Here is a 24,253-nt window from a genome sequence, read left to right on the forward strand (position 1 = left end):
AGTAATGTAGTTTCAAAGTGTGTTTGTAACAATATGGCGTTCAGGTCATCCTCGGACACATATTGCCGAGAAGGATTTTGTCCTCGGACGCATACTAGACCCATCTCATGTGATATCTACTCATCTTTTTATTTGGTTCCCCTTATGATCTTATATGGGCCTCCTTGGATGGTTTAACGTCCTCGGATGGGCCACAGGCCCAGTTAACACGGTTTTAATATTTATTGATTAACTGGCCCCCGCAATACTCATTTTGCCCCAAATTGTTTGGCCTAGTTAGAAAAACTCAATTATTTAGGGAAACATTATTAACTACCTTATCTCTTTGAAAAAAGTTAAAATTTCCTAAATTACCCTTAAACAATTTTTTTTTAATTTTTAATTTTTAAATTTGAATAAAGATGGCATGTATAGTGGATTTCAAAATTTAGGTTTTTAATTTTAAAAAATGCTCCCACAAATAAATTAAGGGCATAAAGGGGATATTAGTAAATTAATAGTGTTTGATTTTTTAATCAGGACATAATTTTGGGACATTTCAAAATAGAATACAGGCCAAACAATTTGGGACAGAGGAAGTATTAGACTCTGAGCACGCGCTCTCTTCTATTTTTTGGGTAAGAGTTAATTTAGAACATTTATTATAATTTGAGATTGCTACATTTTTCAATGACAAAAAAAACCTAGAGTATGATGAAAAATTATTTTTTATGAACTACTGGGAAGAGTTTGTGTTTATGAGAAGTACATGGGTAGATAATTGATAGAGCATTATTTGAACGTGGGGAGTGTTTTTTTTTTTTTTTTGGTTGTTGTTTTTGATGAATGTGGGGAGTGTTTTGGTGTAGTGCGTGGGATAGTATTTCAACGTGGGATAGTATTTCAACATAGAAGTAAAAGTAGTGTTTCAAAGTGGGTAGGAATTTATTTAGGAGGGAATTTACTATTTTAACCCCATTTTGATTGGTTTAGATTAATTAAATTAGGGGTATTTTTGACAATAAAAAAAAGAAATAACTAACTTTTTGAGTAAAGATTAATAATTTGCATTTATTATAAATTGAGATTTCTACTTTTTCCAATCACAAAAAAAAAAAAAAAACCTAAGGATGTAATGATTTTTTTTTTTTAAAGGAGGACAAAAAAAAAAAAAAAAAAAAAACGTGGGGTGAGTTTTGTAGGTCAGAGGAGTTTTAAAACTAACAAAAGAGTAATCCTATTTTGTAGGGAGTTAGCGAGTATAAATAGGAATTTAAATCAACGTAAAAGTAGGAGTTTATTAGAAGCAGAAAGACATTTCAACGTAGAAGTAATAATTTATTATTTTTGTCAATTTACTATTTTAACCCCATTTTTAAGTTTTAGGTAGGGGTATTTTTGACAGTAAATAAAGTAATAACTAACTTTCTTTTTCTAATTTACTATTTTAACCCCATTTTTAAGTTGTTGGTTAATTAATTTAGGGGTATTTTTGACAGGAAAAAAAAGCAATAATTAACTTTTTGAGATCCTCTTAATATATACAGACTAGCCTCTGAGTACGCGCGTGAGCGCGTGCTCAGAAGCTCTTCTATTTTTTGGGTAAAAATTAATAATTTGCATTTATTATAATTTGAGATTTCTACTTTTTCCAATTACAAAAAAAAAAAAAGAATACGTGGGGTGAGTTTTGTAGATTGGAGGAGTTTTAAAACTAACAAAAGAGTGATCCTATTTTGTAGGGAGTTAGAGAGTAGAAATAGGAATTTAAATTAACGTAAAAGTAGAAGCTTATTAGAAGTAGGAAGACATGTCAATGTAGAAGTAAGAATTTATTATTTTTGTTAATTTACTATTTTAATCCTAAGAATTTATTATTTTTGTTAATTTACTATTTTAATCCCATTTTTAAGTTTTGGGTAGGGGTATTTTTGATAATAAAAAAGAGTAATAACTAATTTTCTTTTGCCAATTTACTATTTTATCCTCATTTTTAAGTTGTTGGTTAATTAATTTAGGGATATTTTTGACAGAAAAAAAGCAATAACTAACTTTCTAAATTCTCTTAATATATACATAGATATATATATATATATATATAAACAAATATTTTATAAATTAAATATGTATAAAAAAAGATTAAATTATAACACACTTGGAATATGAATATATTATACACACACGCTTCGGATTGGGTGGGTCTAAGTCTAAGTAAGATTTGTTCTCATCCCACCTCTCTGGGGCAGGGCAATTTTGCAGTTCCCGCCTATTTGATCATGATTCATTGCCTACTGTTAAATAGTCTTACAAATAAATAGATACCTTTAGCAGACTTAGGGTAGGTTTGAGAATAACTTATTTAGTTAAAATTGAAAACTTTGTTGAAAGTACTGTAAATAAAATAGTATAATGAGATTCATGAATAATACAATAGAATCTATGAATAGTACCACAAAGAGCAATATGATCCATGAATAGTAGCAAAAATGAGCTAAATAATAAAAGAAATTGCTCAATATAAGCTATTCGAAACAACATCTCTACCCACTTGATCATAAGTTGTTGCCTACTGTTGAATGGTCTTGCAATTTTTTTTTTTTTAGAAAGTTTCAACCTATGACGCCCACTCCTGATGATAGTTTTTTATTATCAGATCAAGACACCAATAAGTTTTTGGTGTAGGCGGGGGATTAAATCCTAAATCTTTTATACAACCATCTGAGATTTTATCGGTTGAGCTAATTGGAATCCATAATAGTTTTGCAAATTAATATATATATATATATATATTTATATATATTTATATATTATATACTTTTAGCCATTGAAACTTATTGCTGCCGAATTTTCTATTTATAAAATGGGAGTTTTATAGTATTGCCCTTTAACATTTACGCTATGTTTGCTTCCACTTTAAAATTTTCTAGAAAATGAGTTATTTTCAAAAAAGTATTTTGTATAAAGTTGAGTTTTATTTTGGTAATTGGAAAAATATTTGATTTAAATAATTAATCCTCTAGGTTTATGACATATCAAACATTTGTTAGTATTTTTTTTGTTTGTTAAAGCTTAACTAATTTAGTCATGTGATATAATGCACACATAGGCGGAGCTAGAAGGGTGCCAAGGGGGACCATGGCCCCCCTAACTTTTTAATTTTCCATTATTCTTCTTTCATTATAATAATTCTATCTCAAATTGATATTTTGAAAGAAACCATAATATTCTGGTGGTTTTTTTTAAAGGAATATTTAGGTGGTTAATTGTTTAAATTGAAAGTTCAAGAGCCTTAATGTCAAAGTAGGGTGATATTTATATTTTCTAAAAATATTAGTGATATTTATAAAAAAAATTATTTATAATGGATTAGGTTTAAGTAACACCTAGTGTAACTCTAAGTTATCTTACACCACTTAATCATTTTTTTATAGGATATGAATTTTAACAAATCTATTGTTGGATTAGATTTTTTTTTTTATACTCTACATTCTTGCAAATTTTCAAGATAATTTAAGATCAATAACTATATATGTACATGAAAAAAACCACATCATCCATCTATTTATAATAGTGTACACCTGTCATCTTTATTGTTTATTTTGAATTAAAGTTAGGAATCAAGAATTGACGTTATGGATGTTGATAATAAGTGGTGCAACATGCTCTTACAACAGCTAATAAAATATAAACAACACCTATGCCTAAAAACTTTTACTGTATTTTAACGATCTAGTGCATTTATAGTGGGGTGTACTTTCTGTACATGAGTGGGAAAGCTCATCATTTTATAACACAAACGTTAAGAAAAACAACAAAAGTTGGATTACACTTGTAGCCGTTTTTACATGCACCCATTCAAAGGCACTCCGGATACTTCTCTTCCCATGCACACACATGCAAATATAAAGCAATACTAAATACATAATTTTTAAATTATTTTTATTTTTTTTAATTTTTAGTATAGTTGATTTGATAAGTTTTAATTGGTTATTGTTTAGGCTCATCACTGTCATCATTTTTTTTATCTACCACTAACAATTTACCAAATTAGCAATTGTAAAATATTTAATGAAATTTTTTGGTTCCATAAACTTTCTCATGAATTAATAAAGACTTTGTCAACCACAAACTCCCCTTTAATCTATCCCTTGTAAACAGCCTTTCTTATTTACTATTCTAAGCTAGTACCTCCTCTCTCTCTCTCTCTCCAATGCCATCAAACTTCCACCATTCTTGCATCTTTCATGTTACCTCAAAAGAACCCATTATCAATTTGCAGCGCAGCCCACTCTAATGGGCGTGCACGCCGCCCCGATAATGCGTGCACGTCCTTACTACACGAAAGCACGTAATAATTTGCGATCATTGCTTGTTACCATTTTCATATTTTTGCACGTCGTTATTCATGTTGTTTCTGGGGCTTCAGAATCAGAAACCCTCATCAAGTTCAAGGGGTTCCTTGAAAACAATGAAGCATTAACCAGTTGGAGGTCAGGCACAACCCCATGCTCTGGGAATGTACCAAATTGGGTTGGTATTCATTGCTTGCAAGGAAAAGTTTGGGGCTTAAAACTAGAGAATATGGGACTAAAAGGTGTCATTAATGTGGAATCGCTCATGTCATTGCCATATTTGAGGACCTTAAGCTTCATGAATAATCACTTTGATGGTCCATTGCCGGATTTGAAGAAACTCCCTGCATTAAAGTCAGTGTATTTGTCACACAATAATTTTTCAGGAGCTATTCCCAGTGATGCATTTTTTAATATGCTGTGGTTGAAGAAATTGTATTTGGCGCACAATAAATTTACGGGTACTATTCCTATATCATTATCACCATTGCCAAAGCTTTTGGAATTGAGGCTTGAGTATAACCAATTTGAAGGCCAAATACCCGATCTTCGTCAAGGACAGTCTTTGCAATCTTTCAATGTATCATACAACAATTTGGAAGGTTTAATACCAGGAAGTTTTGCCATGGTAGATTCGAGCTGCTTCTTGGGTGAGTCAAATTCTTAATTATGATCATATATGTTTTCATAACAATCTGTTTCTTAAATAGTTAAATTAATCGGGTTAATTATTCTTTAATTCACCAATAGTTTGAATTAAATTTAATTTACATCTGGTTTAAAAGTAATTTACTTACTCAATGTTACTTTTTTTTGTTGATATTTTTTTCAGTTCCAAATTGTTAAAAATTTACTTGTTTAAATTTTGTGCCTTGACAGGAAAGCCCAAAAAGCACAATAATAGCCTCTCATTGTAATATGGATACATTCAACTTAAAACAAAAAAAGAAATTACCATTAAATCGGATGAGTCAAGTGCAATTTTTTTTTGGGATAAATCTCTTAGGGTTTAAAATGTTATGACTAAAAGTGCAAGCGTACGCCAAAACCCTCTCTATTTTAAGGTGATTTGCGAGTCCATTAAGTGCAACCATTTCTTTTAAATAAATTTTTGAGAAGAATTAAGTGCAACTTAAAACACATATTAGCAATTCAAAGTTGGCCAAAACTATAGGTCGAAAATTTTAATTTTACCTAAAAATAGTATCAGTCAGTCTTTTTAATTAGAATATGACTATTTTCAACAAATTCAAGGCACAAATTATTATTAACATGTGACTTTAGGCATTTGTTAAGGAAGCATCAATTGAGTCCCATTTGTATTGAATAGTAGCAAAATGACAAAAGTTATAATTTAAAATATGGACTTTTTTTTGCAAGTGACTTGATTGTCTATAAAAGTAACTTGACTGCTTTAAATTTTCCATTCTTAAGACATTCATTAACTGGATCTATTACCAATTTCAGTTGATCAAGCACATGATTCTCATATTTCTGAGTTTAAGTTATGCAAACTTAATTTTAATTTATCATTTCACATTAAAGATAGTTTCCATTAGACTTAGCCGATATGAATCATATGATACATTAGTTTGGTAGCATACACGACTCTACTTATGATAAAATTATCTTATGAAGCAGTTATGTGATGAAATCATCGTCTAACAACATGTGGAACCCACAAATACTGTGAGAGGTTAGTCTTATGAGTAGTCTATACTCTATAGCAGTGATTCTCTACCTTCCTAAGGTATAGAATCTATAGATCTTGGATCGCTAGCTTTGTCTGAAGTTTATCATTATCCTCTGATCGAATACAACCAACCATATATACAAATGCACCCAAAGATACATACATATATATATATATATATATAGATATGTTATATCAAGAAATATTTTCACGTATATATTTATGGTACTTTGTTCAATATACCGAGCAGGCAACGAGGGTCTATGTGGAGGTCCTTTAAGAAAATGTGGCAAAACCTCGAAGGGGAGTATCATTGTGGTTGTCATAGTTGTGGGGCTGGCACTAGGCGCCATTGGTGCGGTGATCTTCATCCTTAGCTGCCGGAGCAAACCAGTTTCATCAGTAGAGGCTCCGTCATCAAAATCAGGTTCCGAAAAGAAAACAGGTATTAAAGAGTCAGAACAAGCTTCGTATGGTTCACCAGATCCCTCTGGAAGCAGCAACAAGAAGGTTGAGAATACACTGAAGCTGACCTTTGTCAGGGATGATAGGGAGATGTTTCATTTGCAAGACTTGCTTAGAGCCTCAGCTGAGATATTGGGAAGTGGATCCTTTGGGTCTTCTTATAAGGCAGGTTTGGTGACTGGATCAGTGATGGTTGTGAAGAGGTTCAAGCAAATGAACAATGTTGGGAAAGAAGAGTTTCAAGAGCATATGAGAAAACTAGGGAGCTTCTCACACCCTAATCTGCTTCCTCTGGTTGCATACTACTATAGGAAGGAAGAGAAGCTCTTGGTATATGACTATGTTGCGAAGGGTAGCTTGGCTGATCATATTCATGGTACTTTCCTCTTTATTATACTTTAATTTTGTCACCCAACTCTCTTACTCACTTACTCCACTGCAACTTCTAGTTCAAAACTCATTCATACAAACATGGTCTTATTTCTTATTGGTTAAAAATAAGTTAGGGCAGTTTTAATGTCCTCATTTCGTTTAAAACACAACAATGTCTATTTTTGTAATGAGTATTTTACCTCATTCCTTATTATTTCCAATCAAATTAATGGATTTTTTTTTTTTAAATTATAAATTTTTTGTTCAGACCCACCTATTGATGACCTTAATTCTCTACAATAGCAAACATATTACATGTATAATGATTGACCATTCACATCGTTTATGTGATGTGTTTGTGTATGTGACACGTTTATTATTGAATGTATAATATGGTCATCGATCAACGCGTGGATTCAAAAAAAATTTTCAAAAAGAAAAAAGAAGAAGAAGAAGAAGAAGAATTTTTCATTAATTTAATGAAAAATTCTAATGGAAAGGGTAAAGTGATCATTACCAAAATATAAGGAGGATATTGCAACACTTCTACACTAGCAGTTAAGTGCAATAAATTATGTATCCTCGTACTAATTCAAAATAATAACCCCATGTATATGATTGAATTTGGTACCATTATCTTTTTTTTTTTTATAAATCCATTATGCATGAGGAATTCTGTGTCTTGCAACAACTCCTGAACTTGCCTAAATAATTTTTTGCCATTTACATTCTTTCAGGACATAAAGCTCTAGGCCAACTAAGCCTTGATTGGCCAACCCGGTTAAAGATTGTCAAAGGCATTGCCAAGGGCCTTCAGTATCTCTACACTGAGCTTCCTAGCCTAATCGTTCCCCATGGCCACCTAAAGTCCTCAAATGTTCTTCTCAATGAATACTGGGAGCCCCTTCTCACTGACTATGGTCTAGTCCCTGTGGTGAACCAAGAGCATGCCCAACAGCTCATGGTGGTTTACAAGTCTCCAGAGTACTCACAACTGGGAAGAATAACAAAGAAGACTGATGTATGGAGCTTTGGAATATTGATATTAGAGATCTTAACAGGGAAGATCCCTTCCAACTTTCTACCAAAGTGTAAGGGAAGTAAGGAGGAATTGGCAAGTTGGGTCAATTCAATTGTTCCTGAAGAATGGACAGAGGAAGTGTTTGACAAGGAGATGCGACCAATTTGGGGTAGTGAGGGAGAGATGCTGAAGCTTTTGAAGATTGGATTGAATTGTTGTGAAGGGGATGTGGAGGAGAGGTGTGATTGGAAGGAGGTTGTTGAAAGGATTGAAGAGCTGAGAGAGCAGGATGGTGATGATGATGATTTTTCCTACACTTCATGAATGAGTCAGACATTGATGAACCTTGAAGGGGGTTGTTTGGTTGGTTCAACTTCTCCATGGATTGTTTAAGTGCAAAAGTACTTAATCTCTCATGAAATATTGATTTCTTGGAAAGTTATATAGATTAGAAGGTGGAATGGTTTAGTGTAAAAATCCCTTACTATAGGGGGTGGAAGTTACTTGTGATAGGGTTTGTTAATGCACTTACAGCATGGTTTTGAAGTAGAATGGGAAGGCTGTCATTTTTTTTTTTAATTTTCTTTTAAATAATTCAATTATTACAACAAGTAGTGGAAGTGCAATTTGAACCCTGAATCTTGTCATATATGGGAGACTAGATAATATAGTTATGTGAATACTCTTCGCGGAAGGATTTTCCTTTTGTTTTGCTTGATTACTTAGTATAAGCTTAACTTTCTCTCTCTCAAAGAATTTCCAAAGAGTTCGAATTTGGTAAGAGTGGGGTGTAAAACCCATAATTTATACCATCTAAAAAGAGATTGCCACATTAGTTTTTTACTTAAAACTCAATATATCCTACCACACATAATAATATTTCATTAAACTCATAGTTAAGTTGGATTTTCAAATGAGTATTAGAATTGATTGAGTGTATTTTTTAATATGTGATGTGATGATGTGGCATGTTGGGATTGGAGGGGTAAAACTAAGGTTTTACACCACATCCTTATTGAATTTAATCTCATCTTGAAATGAATAATTTGTGAGTAATTTCAAACATGCTTGGACCTGAAGTGAATAACACACACTCTTGATAAGGTATCATATTCATAACAACCAAAAAATAAAGAGGCTAGGTAACATTTAAGGTCATTTCCCCAATAATCTTTTGAGGAGGCTCAATATTGTTTTAATATGGTTTTAAATAGGTAGACATGTGTCAGATTTTTATTTGTTAAGCATAAAGTGAAGTAGGGAGAGTGGTACGGAAGATTTAGACTCTCAATTAATGCGCATTAGCTAATGACTCTTTAAATGGGATAAAAAAAATTGGAACACATGACATTGTTCATGTTTCCTGTTTCTTGGGCAATATGTTTTGGGCTATATCATGAAGTTTTGATTAGATTAAACCCATACAACAACAAAAATTTCAAGTCACTCGACCTTTAGTATTATGTTAATTATTATTTGGAAAATTTTCATTTTAAATCCCATGATTTATGGGTGTAACTATAATTCCAAAAGTAACAAATCAAATGCTCAATCTATATTAAACATTAAACACATTAGTTTGAGATATATTTTATTAGTTTTTAAAGCCTCATAATTCAATTTATTACTTTTGAAATGATAAGATCACTACAAAAAACACTAGCTATAGCCGTGCTTTTTTTAGCCGCGTTTACAAAAAACGCAGCTATAGGTGCTGTATAGTCACATTTTTTTATAAATGTGGCTAAAACTATATACCTATACCTATAGTTGCGTTCTATAAAATGCAGCTATAGGGCATTTCTTTAGCCGTGTTTTTAGTGTTTTCAATGGCGTTTTATTGGGTAGGGCCTATGGCCGTGTTTGAAAAACGCAGCTATAGGCCATAGGCCGGCCATGGGCCTAACCCATATATATATATATATATATATATTTAAAGATGCCTTATAACCGTGTTTGGAAAACACGACCATAGGCAACCTAAAGCCACATTTTGCAGAAATGCGGCTATAGTGTTGTCTGTAGTTGCGTGTTTCAATTGTGGCCACAGGTTGAACAATTTTTTTTTTTTTTTTAAAGGGCCTATAGTCGCATTTTTAAAAACATGGCTATAGCCTGCCTATAGTTGCGTTTTTGAAAAACACGGCTTAAAGCATGTCTATATTCCGATCGGTTGGTATATTCTTGACCTATATTCTTGAGGAGAATTACATTTTTCCACCCTAAATGTTGATACCATATTTTGTCTGCCCTCAATTTGCATGTCGGACCTCGAAAAATCTAAAAATATTATTTTCTCTCTACGGGGCCATGAGAACATCCGGAATGATGTGGCACAACCCGTTCGGGCACCGAAGCACCGGAAGTGCCCATTTCCGCCAAATGACCAAAACGCCCCTGGTCAGCCTTAGGTTTAATTGAAGGTCAAATAAGGTCCAAACTTCCACAAAAAAACATTTTTCATAGATTTACACCAAACCCGAGCTTCTCAGAGATTTTTAACAACTTTGACCAAGTTTGACTCGAAGTCGACCCTAGGTGGGCCTAAAAACCCTAATTTTGATTCAGCTGTCAGAACGGGTTGAAACCAACGCCATTGCAAAGATTATCAAATTCTTGTTCCAACGACTATTCATGGGTAGAAATTGGAGTTAGAACGGCCGAGATATCATGAAAACTGGGATGACGCACCAATTAACGCACTATAAACTTCAGAAGGCCATAACTTTTGATCCGACTGATGGATTTTTAGGTTCCATAACTTTTCAGAATCAGGAAGCCAAGATCTTTCCAAAGGTACCTAGATCCACACTTTTTGAGGGCCTTTGAGGCTGCCGTCCCTTGCCCCCGCCTCGAAATTCCCGCCTAGGGCTATAAATAGCCCCAGGCACGCCCTAGACCGAGGAGACCACATTTTTCTGGATTTTGCTCTTTGCCTGGATGCTTTTTGCATATTTTTTCTCTCTTCCAAAAACTAAAAACACACAATAACACACATCAAAGCTTCTTAATTCTTCTCTCTTCACCAAAAACACAAGGTATTGTTCTTATATCCAATCTTCCTTTCCTTGGTTCTACACTTTGGGTTTGGGGTTTAGGGGTGTGGATGTAGCTTTTTGGCTACCATATACATCCCTAACCTTCTAAATCTTTTTCTAGCATTTTATTTTGCTTTTATGCCTTAATAACATGATCTATTACTTTCCTAGCGTGTTTCTTGCTTTCTTTGTGCTTCTAGCTTAGATTTTCTTGGTTGATATGTCTTATGCCATGTTCCATGTTTAGATCTATGTTTTCACATGTTTATATATTTAGATCTACATGCTTAGGGTTTTATGCCATGCTTTCCTTTGTTTCGTTTCTCTTTTTGTTCTATGTTGATGTTAGGGTTATATGCTTACATGCTTGATATTGTGTCTATGGTTATGCCTTGCTTGGATCTATGTGTTTATGTGCTTTTCGCCATGTTTTATGCTTAGATCTGCATCCATACATGTCTATATGCTTGGATCCATATCCTACCATGTCTTTGTGCTAAATTTCTACATGTTTGCATGCAAGTTTCTATGCCTATATGTCTAGATCGATGTTTTCACATGCATGTGTGCTTGGGTCTATGCTCTTTACATGCTTTATGCTAGCTTTCCATGGCCTAATGGTTAGGACCTGATCTAGACCTTGTGGTCTTTGTCATCGTCCATACATTGAGGCCCACATCAAAGGGTTTGGATCACCTCATTTTCATATCTGTGCTTGCTTGCTTCTATTGCTTTATGCCTGTGTTAGCCTCTTTTGTTCTAGGTTTTGCCATGTTTTGACGCCCTCTGCAGGCTTGATCTTGTTTTGTTACATTTGACGCTAGTGAGGCCTTGTTTGGATGTGACCATTTGGGAGGCATCTCCGGATGCCGGGTTGCTCCTTGCGTGCCCTTCCTTTTTCTGCTCCGTGCGATGATATTCTTGTCATGCTTGTTTGTGCCACCTGTTAGCTTTATATGCATCTTTACACGCTTACTCACATGTTCATGCATAAGTCTTGCTTGCTAGTGTGTCGTCCATGCTTCAACACAATGAAGTCATGGAAATTTGATCCAAACCTACATTTGTCCCCTGTGGACACCACCTTTTGTTTGTTTGCTTGCTTTCTTGCCTTGTCGGCTTTCTTGTTTGTCTGCTTATCTTGTTGCTTGTCATGTCTCCTGCCACATGCTATGCTTTGTTCGTTTCCTTGCTTGTTTGACTTTACATTTTTTTGCTTGCTTTCCTACTATGCTTGCCATGTCTATCATGCTTATCTGTTTTATGCCTCTTTCATACACTCTTTGCACCTTTTCTTTCCATTGCTTGTTTGTTGGTTTCTTATCTTTGCCTTTGCATGTACACACATGGATCAAGGATGCATGGAGCTAGGGCACAGTTTCCCAGGCGCAAGCAAAAGGGGTGCAGACAAGTATGTAGATATGAGCCAAGCGGCTGTATTTAGTAGGGTTAGGAGTTTAGCCTTTGCCTTTGGTTATGTACTCTTTTAAACCCTTTCCTTCCTTCTCCCTTTCTCTCTTAGATGGTTTGTATTTGGTATATCTAGGGCTGTCCATGGGTCGGTTTGGGTTGGGTTTGTGTCCAACCCATAATCGACCCAATCAGATTGGTGGAGAAGTTCTAGACCCGCCGCCGACCATGAAAAGCCACCGGTCGAGTCGGATTAGGCTCAAGTGGACGGCGGTCGGCTTTGATTTCAACCAAAAATACAAAGATCAAACATAAACCCAAAGAATAAAACCAACGATTCAAAAGATCTACAACTACAAACCCAAAGAACAGATTAACAAACCCAAATAACAGATCCACAAACCCAAATAACAGAGAATAGAGAGATCTACAAACCCAAATAACATAAAATAGGGAGATTGTACTTGAGAGCTTGAACTTGAGAGAGAGATAATCATAGATCTGAATTGGTGAAGGTTGGGCGATGTTAGCGATGGAGGCGAGAGATCGAGTGACTAAAAGTAGAGAGATCGAGTGACTGAGAGATGGAGGCGATGGTTCTGATCGGCGATAAGTAGAGATCAGCGAAGAGTCTGGTCGGTGTGAGAGGTCGCGCCCTCGGCCCGTTTTTATGATGTTGGGCCAAACCCACGTGAATGGGTAGAGTCGTGTTATTGCCTCTCAAAATGGAGGTTTGACTAGTTATATTTTCCCCTTTAGATTAAGGGTTTTATAATGGAGTTGCCATTTATTTAATTATTGGACTAAATAAGACAACCAAAATTGAAAAATTTCTCATTTTATTAATTTGTAATTAAATTTACATTTATCATAGGAAAATTACATGGCTTTGATCCTAGATACAATCTAAGATAAAGTACATGGCTTTGTTTCCTAGTTACAATCTAAAAATTGAAAATTACATGGATAAGCATTTGATCTACTAACCCTTGATCTAAGTTCGGAGGCTATGTTACAAGGTGGGAAGGTGTTAGGCACCCACTTTGCCCGGTGAAATCGGTCTTCTAGATTATGGTGGCCAACATTCATATCACTTTCTTTTTTGGTAAACCAGACGATAACATTAAACTTAAATAATAACGTCAGTACAAAGTCTGTTGGAGAAAACTCCATTACAATCATCCTCTAAGACCTTAAACAAGTCCACAGGCGGACTTGATAACAAAATAAACTCAGCCTCTTGCTCAGCACCTATTTTGGCTAACATGTCAACACACCGGTTGGCCTCACGGTAACAGTGGTTGAACTGAATCTGATGAAATCTGGATGCCAAAAGCCTATAGTCCTCCAATATGGGTGAAATTATAAAGTTTATATGGTTAGAATTCTTAAGAACATCTACCACCATTTTTGCATCAATCTCAACAATAAGGTAGGATATGTTCATGTTATAGTAGAGCATCAAACCATCCCTCAGTCCTCAAAGTTCAGCAACAAAGCTATTTGTTGATCCAATATGCCTGGTGAAGCCCGCCACCCAGTTGCCATGTTCATCTCTGATGATGCCCCCACAACCAGCCCTCTCCAAACAGCTCATAGATGACCCATCCGTGTTCAGTTTCTTCCAACCTGCTGGAGGTTTCTCCCACCTAGTTCTTCTATTGACTCTTTGAACTGGATTTCTAGGTGAGCTCACATAATACAGAAACTCCAGCGTTTGATTATAGATTTCAGAAGGTAGACTCGGATTTGGACTTTTCCTTTGGAACACAAACAAATTCCTGCTTTTCCAAAAACTCCATACCGTAAAGTTAAAAGTAATTCGCCATGGTGGCTTCCCTTGAACATAGCTACTCCGAACTTTCCCATTTGACTGAAGCCATTCCTGTAGATTGCTCATCCAGAAATCTCTATTTGTTTGCTTAACTCCCAACTGAATCCATACCTATTTGGCTCTTTGACAGTCTCTGAGAGCATGCAATATGGTTTCCGATTCCCTTTGGCAGATGGGACATCCTTCATCAGCCACCATTCCCTTCTTTGCAAGGCAATACTTGACACCAATGCTATTGTGAACACACCTTCATAAGAAAGTTTTAATCTTAGGTAGTGTCTCAGATTTCCAAATCCAACTAGTGTTAAAAGGTTGCATAGAATCAGCTTCCTTGGCAAGTGAATAAGCACTCTTAAGGTCAAACATACCTCTAGCATTACCTACCCAAGCTAGCCTATCCCTCCCTCCACCAACTATGGACATTGGAACAGCTGAATGACCGATTTAATATCAGTAGGAAGATCGAAAGGTATTCGGTTCCAATCCCAACCTGCATCTGTCATAAGGTCTTTAACCTCCCATTGACTTGCTTCTTGTGTTAGCGGGCCATGGATCATCTGTCGTAGAGAGCCTTTACGTGTCCAATTACCCAGCCAAAAATTGAGTTTACTGCACCTATCAATCACCCACATACTACCTTTATCAAAGGTCTCCCTATCTTTTTTAATGGCCCTCAAGATCTAGGAACAAGGCAGTCGGTCAGAGTTGGCTGCACTGATTCTTCTATTGCTGCAATACTTTCGTTTAAGAACTTGAGCCCATAATGCATCTTCTTCTGTGTGAAGCCTCCAATTCAACTTTGCAAGAAGTGCAGTATTTCTGCCCTTGGCCTCCTGTAATACCAACCCACCATCCTCTTTAGGCTTTGTAACTTTATGCCACCCAACCCAATGAACTTTCTTTGAAGTTTCCGATGAGCCCCATAGGAAATTTTTGTTAACCCGATCAATGCCATCCAATATTCTTCCTGGGAGATAGGTGCTAACATTCATATCACATCATCTAATATGTTATCAATTAATTTGCATGTTGAATTTAATGCGTGTGCATGTGATAAAACCTAATTCAATTTATTAAGCATTGCATTTGGATTAAAAAATAAATTCTAGTGAATGTGTGTGGATGGTGATAACCTAGATTCAAGGATTTGAAAGAATTATTAAACAAATATGTTTTTCATATTTTTGATGTGGATTTAAGATTAAATCTAGTGATATGCATGAACATGTGATGAACAACCAAGAACATGTGAAGAACAATTAAGAACATTCAAACATATTCAAGGGAATTATCATACTTTAATCTTAAATTTTCATCATGGCAACATAAACAAACAGTTAGGGAAGGAGATTATACCTTCATACAAGATCCATATGGTGGAGGAGGGGACTCTTGATGGAGGTCCTAAGGGTGGAGGAAAAGAAGAGCTAGGAGAGGGAAAGTGAGTCTCACTCACTACCTTGAGTCTCAGGAAGACTAAGATATGACAAGACTACTCAACTTCACTAGAACTCAAGAGAAGAGAAGAGAGGTTTTTTTTTTTTTTTTTTTTTTTTTTTTTTTTTGTCTTGAAATGAAGGAGAGGGGAGTTTATATAGTAGTGGTGGAGAAAATATGAATGGAAGGCTATTTAATGAGGGTCGACAAAGAATCATGAACCTAGACCTCATTTTAGCCTTGGGGGAAATCTGATGCATTAAATGGAAAGTTCGGTGGGAGTGAGGAGCAAGCCAAAATTTGGTTTTTCCGTAGCTGCTGTAATAGCCTGTAGAGTCAACTTCGAAAAATCGTATTTGACTTAATTCTGATCGGAATTGTCTCGTTCTTGTGCTCAAATTGAAGCCCTGGATGTCTAGTTTCTGGGAAAATTAATCTCATTCACAGATTCAAAATATTATGAGAGAGATCGATGAAATGATGAGCAGAGGTCATTTGTTAGAAAATTATTTCAACACAATTAACATTAATAGGTTTCAAATTAGATCCCAATTAACATTGAATGGCTCCAATCACTCCTATTTCAAACTTAATTGGTTCCAAATTTACTCTAATTAAAAGATAATGGCACAAATTACTCATTGAATAATTAATGTTTAAGTATCTAGTTAATTAGGCGTGTGCAACCCTACCGTATAATGTAGTCCTAACCAATCAAATTATGACACATCATTGATCTCAAATTGATTACACTTATAACCAATTGAAATCAATTATTCATAATCACATATAGTCGGACTCAATTTGTGATGGTGCATCTCAGCCATTAAAACTTGATTTGATGATAACTTTTAATCTGGTGGTCCGATTAAGGCTTATGACTAGTTGATTTGATCGTTACAACATTAAGATCATTTTGGTAAAATGAGATTAATGATTTAATAACTAGAATCAAGATGCATATTTTCAAGGCAAAATTACCATTTTACCCTCCATGTGAGGTTAAATGCGGGTTGCAAAATGGGGTGTCAACAATCGGCAAGTTGGCAAAGAGTAGAGAGATCATTAGAGGAGAGAGTGAGAGTAGAAGAACTGAGTGAGCGAGTGAGTTCTGAAATTCCTTTTAACCCATTTATAGTCCGGTCGGGTCGGGTGCTTTGGGTTTTGGAAGAAAAGACCTGCCGCTGACTTGTCGGAATCGGTTTTGGAAAGCAAGGACTTGCCGCCGACCGCTAGAGTAGTTGAATCGGGTGGTGGATGGTTCGGGTCCGATCGGTTTGGCCGGGTGAGTTGGTTCTGTGGGTTGTTTGGACAGCCTTAGGTATATCATGTTTTGTACCATTTGTTCTCATCTCTAGAGTATGGCAACCCTTGTTTATTTTCCTGCACCTATATTTTGGGCCATGCTCTAGGGATGTAGTCATTTACTTTCCTGTTCTGTGTGCTAGCATTGTGCATGATGCATGTATATATATATACATACCTACTTGCCCATTTCTAGTGTGATTGTCACGATCTGTGTCACTTAAGGCTAGCGATGCCTAATTTCCACCGTGAAAGTAAGGTGACTTCTCGTCAGATTTTTGCAGTGGAAATCTGGCACTTTGCTTGAATGCCTTAGGAAAGCATATATTGGGACCACACCCGTTCAAAAGCCAAACCTCAAAGCCCCCTATGCATGCAAAGCCCTAAAAGCCAATGCCAAAATCATGTTTTTACTGCCAATTTCCAAAAATTAAGGTTTTATCAAAACAAAGAACTGTCCTTGGACAGGCGTTGTGGGGTGCCTAACACCTTCCCCACACGTAACCAAACTTCTGGACCTAAGAATCAAGATTTTTTTGCCATCCACGCCATTTTTTCTTATCCTAGGATCAGTAAGAAAATCAACTAGAAACAGGTGACCAATCACATCATAGAAAAACCCAATGATTGGTGGTGACTCCACTTATCTTTGGTAATCCCTTAAAATTTGGCCCAGATTCTTGCCATAACACTAAAGGTAGACCTACCTTCCTCCATCGAGAGAGAGAGAGCACCCGAAGCTCCGCGCGAACAACACACATGTACATTGAGAGGGGCCTCCAACGGGCCCTGCGCGTGCGGGAGCTGTTGCTATGGTGGGTGGCCGAACGAAGGCACGGCGGTGGCGGTCTTTTCCGCTTAGCCGGTTGAGGCCGGGCATTGACACTAAATTATACCCCAATTTACACTTTGTCCTCTGAATTATCAAAACACATGATTGACCATCCAAATCAAAAACATTGTAACATTTAATTCCCCAACATATATTTTGTTTTTACAAAATTCAGCATTAAAAAACCAATTTATCTCTCTACCAACTATTTTGGCAAGGGTAAATTGGTCTTTCAATACTTAATCCTCTTATACTTAACACGAAAATAGACAACACAGAGAATATTGAAACATAGTTATAATTTTAGAGAGTCAATTTTACATTTCAATAGTTTAAAGGAAAAAGTATAAAAAGTGATAATTTATAATGGAAAAATGTAATTCCCCCTTATCTATATATACATATAAAACCAAAACCTTTAAAGCTCCCACATTTTTACACATCAACATCATTAAAAAAATAATAATAAATATCTTTTTTTTCCCCTCAAATACAAATTACAAATCCCGATACTTCTTGAAAAAAAAAAATTCTCTCTTCTCATCTCTCTTCTCCCTTCTTCGAAGCAGCTACCGTCTCTCTCTTTTCTCAACCTTTCAACCAAGAGAGTGAATATGGGACTGTCCTGGTTGGTACGGCCAATATATTTCGTACCGACACTTTGACTGGCACTAATTTAAACACAAAAACACAGTCCCTTACCAAGCAGAAAGAACTTCGGCCATTGCTGCTGAGAGAAACCTTCGTCCATGGACCAAGACTTGATGCAATGGCTGCCAATTATATAAGGAAACAAAGAGAGATCTGCAACTTGTATGAGGAAAGACTAAAAGAGAGTAACACAGTCCCTTACCAAGCAAAAAGAACTTCGGCCATTGCTGCTGAGAGAGACCTTCGTCCATGGACCAATACTTGATGCAATGGCTGCCAGTTATATAAGGAAACAAAGAGAGATTTGCAACTTGTATGAGGAAAGACTAAAAGAGAGTGAAATATATGTTTTTATTTGAAATTAGATCTTAATTTACCCTTTGTGGACGTGGAGTAGTGTGTCAAATAGTGTGGAGAGGTAACGTGTGTTAGTGGCTGAAGCCAGCTGTGGAGTAAAGAAGATAATATGCGAAGAAAAAAGAGGGAAGACAGTAAAATGGAAAAATAAAAGATATTAGGGTAAATTTCACTAACTACCCCTAAGGTTTGGGGAAATACCAAAGAGGTCCAGAAGTTTTCAAAACTAACCCTTTCAGTCCTTTAAGTCTAAACGGACCTAACGCCGTTATTTAACTTTTACACTCACTCAAACCTTTCTTCTCTCATCCCTCTTTCTTATCACCGTCTCTGAATCCTTCATCCCTCTTCCACTCTTATAGACCTTTATTCTCAATCTTTCTAACTGCCTTAACCTTCTTCCACTCTCATACCTTTCTTTGACTCTCTTGTCCCTTTCTTCTCTCTCGTGGTCTTTGCGATAGCGCTGTGGTGTGGGTCAGCAGCGTTCATGGGTTTCGGTGTGGATTGGTGTTGGTTCTCGTGGTCTTTGGGCAACGTCGAGCTGTGGGTAAATAATGTTTGCGAGTTTCGGTGTGGATTGGTAATGGTTCTTGTGGTCTTTCGGCGGTGTCGTGTTGTGGGTTAGCAGTGGTTCGTGGGCTTTGGTGTGGAAGCGGTGAAGGTTGTTTTTGGATTTTGGTTTGGGTTATTTGTGGGTCAGTGATGGAGGTTGTTTGTGGATTTTGGTTTGGGTTATTTGTGGGTCAGCAGCAGAGGTATGGGTTTTGGTTTGGATTGGTTGTGGGTCAGTGATGGAGGTTTGTGATTTTAGTTTGGGTTGGCGACTGAAGTGTGGATTTTGGTTTGGATTGGTTGTGGGTCGGCAGTGGAGGTTTTTGATTTTGGTTTGGATCGGCGGTGGGTCGGCGGCGGAGGTTTGTGTATCTTGGTTTGGATCGGCAAGGTGGGTTTGCTTTGGTTTGAGCAAAGGTTTTGTGGGTTTGCTGTAGTTTGTGCAAAGATTTTCTCTTTGCTGATGAAGATGCTGAGCTTGAGAGCCATTGGTAAAGGGGTTTTGGTGATGGAGTGAGCAGTGTTTGTGAATTTGAGAAGATGTTTTGAGTTTTTGGTTAAAGAGAGGTTTTGATTTATTGGGTTTGGTTTTGGGATTAGGATTTTGAGTTGAGAGGCTGATTTTTTTTGTCATAGTTCTTGATGGATTAGTGATTTTTGTTGTGTGTTTTCAGTTTTGGTTGTTGGATTCATTCAAGCATTTTCTTTCCCTGTTTGTTTACTGAGAAAATTACAGGGGAGTTTCTATTTTTATCAGTCAAGAAAGAGAAGAGAGAGATAGAGAAAGGGATGAGAGGAGAGGTTAACGGCGTTAGGTCCGTTTGGACATAAAGGACTGAAAGGGTTGGTTTTGAAAACTTCTGGACCTCTTTGGTATTTCCCCAAACCTTAGGGGTAGTTAGTGAAATTTACCCAAGATATTAACACGTAGAAGAGTAGATAAATCATAAATATAGTTTTTTTTTTTAATGTATTTGGTTTATCTCTAGTACTTTTTTAATAGAGATTTTTTTAAAAAAAAATTCTAAATACACAATAACAAGTGGTAGTGAGTTTTAATCTCTACCTTTTATTTAATTAGTGGATAATATGACAGTTTCTCATTAAAAAAAGAAAAAGAAAATTCCAATTAAAAAAGTATTGGAGATAAGACAAACTTTTTTTTATAAGTCTAAATTAATATATAAATATACATTTAGCTTGCGGCTTGGTTTAAAAAGCTTTTTTATTTTTTTATTTTTTTTATAACTATTTAGCTTATTTTTGCTACTATTTAGTTTATTTTTATTACTATTCATGGGTCTCATTATACTTTTTAGTACTATTCATGAGTCCCACTGTACTATTTCAGCTACCTTCTGGCTTTATCTATGGTACTTTCAACAAAAAATTTTCAGTTTCAACTAAATAAACTGTTTCTAAACAAACACTTAGAGTGTAGAATTTTTTTTTTAATCGGGTATTAACTTCTACGGTGGATAAAAGAAAAAGATAAAAATTAAATAAAGATTAAAGATAAAGATAGGAGAGAGAAAAAATAGAAAAAATAAATCAAATCAAATAGGAAAAAAATAGAAGATTGTGTGTGTGATTGAATAATCTTCTAAGTCATATTTAATAGCTTTTCCGTGCATTGCACGGGTTAGCGACTAGTTATATTTATATTAACTATGCCCCTGGTCTTATAAAAAAAAGAAATAAACTATTAAGACGGAGCCTTAATAGTTGATTGAAGCAACTATCTTTTGGAATTTGGATCCATTCACACCCGGTGAGAATTTATTCATTAATATAGTGCAGCTAGGAGGGGCCTAAAGGGCCCGACCCCCCGGGCCTTATGAAAAAGTAACAATAGTAATATTTTAAATATAATAGGTATAAGCCCAAATATATATATATATATATATATATATCGGCTCCTCTTCTAAGTAAAGTGGCTCTCTCCCCCTCTAAAATCATCTGTCCAACCTAGCCCAGTCTAACCCAAATTCATGTAAATTCTCATTCCAAAAAAAAAAAAAAAAAAAAAAAAATAATAATAATAATAATAATAAAAAAAAAAAATAATAAACCAATGGTGTTTTGTGTCTTTGTTAATAGATAAAAGCATCTAAATGTATTAAAAAAACAATAATTTTATGTATTTGTCTTGGTTAATAGTTTATTGATATTATATAGATGCTTATTTAGAGAATTTTATTTTATTTTTTATATTTATCATTTGGTCCCCCTATCTTGAATCCGGGGTCCATAGACTTTTTTGTGATAACTTGATAATTCGACAGAATTGATAGTGCAACAAAAATTTGGTAAAGATTTATGATGAGTACGAATATAATGGTTGTCCATTAAGAGGACAACTGTTATGATTTATAAAGCCTTCATTGCAAGAGGAACAACCATACAAAATGGTCCTTTATAAATAAAGAAGTTATCTTATATGCTATGGGATTCACATATCAGTCTTACATAAGTTTTATACACTGGATATATACAAAATTTTTTTTCCTATCATTGACCCTTATCTATCAATACCAACAATAAACCGGTGGTTGAATTAGTTGTTCAATTTCTTTAAGCCACATGTGGCAGCGGTCAGCTGCTAGCATTATTTTCTTCGGGGGCTGGGGTTGGTGATATCATATCAGAGCATGTGTAACAAAACTGGAGCCCTAGTGGCTAAATTTTTTAAGCCATAGGCAGCCTAGCACAGGGAGCTCAATGGCTAAAATTTATGAATTTGCACATAAAATATTACTACTATGGTCATTATGCTCACTAGTAAATTACTACCACTTGTTTTGGTCGGGAATTAAAATAGTACTTGAAAAGTCCCCAAAGCAATAATAGTGGAGGATATAAAAAAATCATCCAATATCAGCTGCCAAGGACTTACAACTTTCAGTTTCCATGTACTTTTGCCAGAATTAAGAATTCTCGTAAAAGTAATTCTAGCCTTCTGTTTAGCGCAAAAAAAAAGAAAAAGAAAAAAATCTAGCCTTCTAGGATCAAATTATTTCATAAATTTTTTATTATAATTTTAATGTAATAGACTAAGAATGATTAATCATTACTTCCTATTATTTTTTTCATCAATCACATTCTGTTATATTATAATTGTAATAAAAAGTTGTGAAAAATTTTGTAGTTCCAAAAATACAAAAAAGTTTTAACGACTATTTAAGAACACTAACCTACCTTCCAAATACCCATATAAACTATTATTTCAAAAAATAGTTTATATCCGTATTTAGAAGGTATTTGAAATAAAAAATAATTTATTTCAAATACCAATATATATGTATATATAAATGGATCAGATGAGGCCTGTGGTATATAGCTTGCTCTTTCTCTTCTTTGTTCTTGATCATATCACCATCCTTCCCCATCATGGCAGCGATCAAAGTCCATGGAAACCCTCTCTCAACAGCTTCAATGCGAGTTCTCGCTGCCGTCTATGAGAAAGAGATAGACCATGAGTTTGTTTTTATAGACATCAGAGCTGGTGAACATAAGAAAGAACACTTCCTGTCCCTTAATGTAAGGAAACTAAAAACATTCATGTATCTCAAACATTTTTGGGATCAAGTACAAAAATCCAATCCTTCTATTCCCTATTAGCCCATTATTCATTATAATCATGAACGAAAACAACAATGAAATAGGTTCAATTATTTTGTTGTTATTATAATCATTTTGAATCTAAGATTTTCTTGTCTATGCAGCCATTTGGTCAAGTTCCAACTCTTGAAGATGGAGATCTCAAGCTCTTTGGTATGTCTATATGCAATTGGTAGACATTAGTTATAGTTTTGCTCTTGTTTGGACTGAGGAGAAAGACATTAATATATCTCAATCAATTTCCCTTTTCTCCCTCGTAAAATTGAAACTTTCATTAGCAGTATTAGTTTTTTGGGACAAGTGTTAGTTTATCACTCTCCTCTCTCTGTTCAAGCATAATGGATGCATTTAATTAGTGTGATCCTCATGCTTTGACCTTTTGTAATTCAGAATCAAGGGCAATTAATAAATACATTGCCTGTGAGTATGCTGACAAGGGAACCCAGCTGATATACCAAGACTCTAAGAAGATGGCAATTACATCTGTCTGGATGGAAGTGGAGGCCCAACAGTACGACCCAGCAGCTTCAAAGGTAGGCTGGGAATTGGCAATAAAGCCACTACTTGGCATGAGTACAGACACTGCAGTTGTGGAGGAAAATGAAGCTAAGCTAGCTAAGGTTCTTGATGTCTATGAGAGTCGATTGGCTCAGTCAAAATACTTGGGAGGTGATTGCTTCACCCTGGCGGATTTGCACCATTTGCCCACTTTGCATTGCTTGTTTGGGACACAAGTTAAAAAACTCTTTGATTCACGCACCCATGTGAGTGCTTGGGTAGCAGACATCACAGCAAGGCCAGCTTGGTTGAAGGTCCTTGCCTTGCAAAGCCAACAGTAAGGAATGGACTACTATCGACTACTCTCTGGTCATTTGTCTCCAATAATATGTGTGCTTTGACTTTATGTATTTTGATTTTAACGTTTATAGTCGGCCATTTCCAATGTGGAGGCTTGTATATATGTTTCTAGAGTTTGGTTTCACAGGTTGTCGTTGTTGTGTCTTCAATCTTCAAGTTGGAGGCATCAAGTTTATGCACTATTTAATAATCCATAGACATGCTCCTCAGGTTCATGTCCCACATTACTCAAACTGAGTTTAACCCTCTCTCTCTCTCTCCATATAGATCAAATAGATGTAGCTAGGGACCATGCACTATTGATTTGCAAACATAATGTTCAATAGTGCGTGCAAATTCATAATTCACACAAGTCAAGGACTCTAAGATTTATACCTACTCCATGTGATTCATCCCAGCCATTAAGGCAATAACAATGATACAAAGTAACAGATAAAAGAAGGTAAAATATGACATGAATAACAGAAAAATTG

The 24,253-nt window shown here is 35.4% G+C and overlaps 2 protein-coding genes across 2 annotated transcripts; both read left to right on the forward strand.

The window, feature by feature from the left end:
- The first annotated feature begins 4,296 nt into the window (after window positions 1-4,296).
- On the forward strand, window positions 4,297-8,206 carry LOC126704678 (pollen receptor-like kinase 1). Its single transcript, XM_050403707.1, has 3 exons — window positions 4,297-4,981; window positions 6,275-6,865; window positions 7,599-8,206. Exons 1-3 carry the CDS (start codon window positions 4,297-4,299, stop codon window positions 8,204-8,206), a joined length of 1,884 nt encoding a protein of 627 aa, XP_050259664.1.
- A 14,422-nt stretch (window positions 8,207-22,628) lies between these two features.
- LOC126706875 (glutathione S-transferase PARB-like) lies at window positions 22,629-24,013 on the forward strand. Its single transcript, XM_050406446.1, has 3 exons — window positions 22,629-22,841; window positions 23,027-23,075; window positions 23,313-24,013. The coding sequence occupies exons 1-3, from the start codon at window positions 22,692-22,694 to the stop codon at window positions 23,759-23,761; spliced, it is 648 nt and encodes a 215-aa protein (XP_050262403.1). The 5' UTR covers window positions 22,629-22,691; the 3' UTR covers window positions 23,762-24,013.
- Window positions 24,014-24,253: the final 240 nt, after the last annotated feature.

The sequence above is a fragment of the Quercus robur genome, chromosome 11 (assembly GCF_932294415.1).
Source record: "Quercus robur chromosome 11, dhQueRobu3.1, whole genome shotgun sequence".
In the NCBI taxonomy this organism is placed as follows: domain Eukaryota; kingdom Viridiplantae; phylum Streptophyta; class Magnoliopsida; order Fagales; family Fagaceae; genus Quercus; species Quercus robur.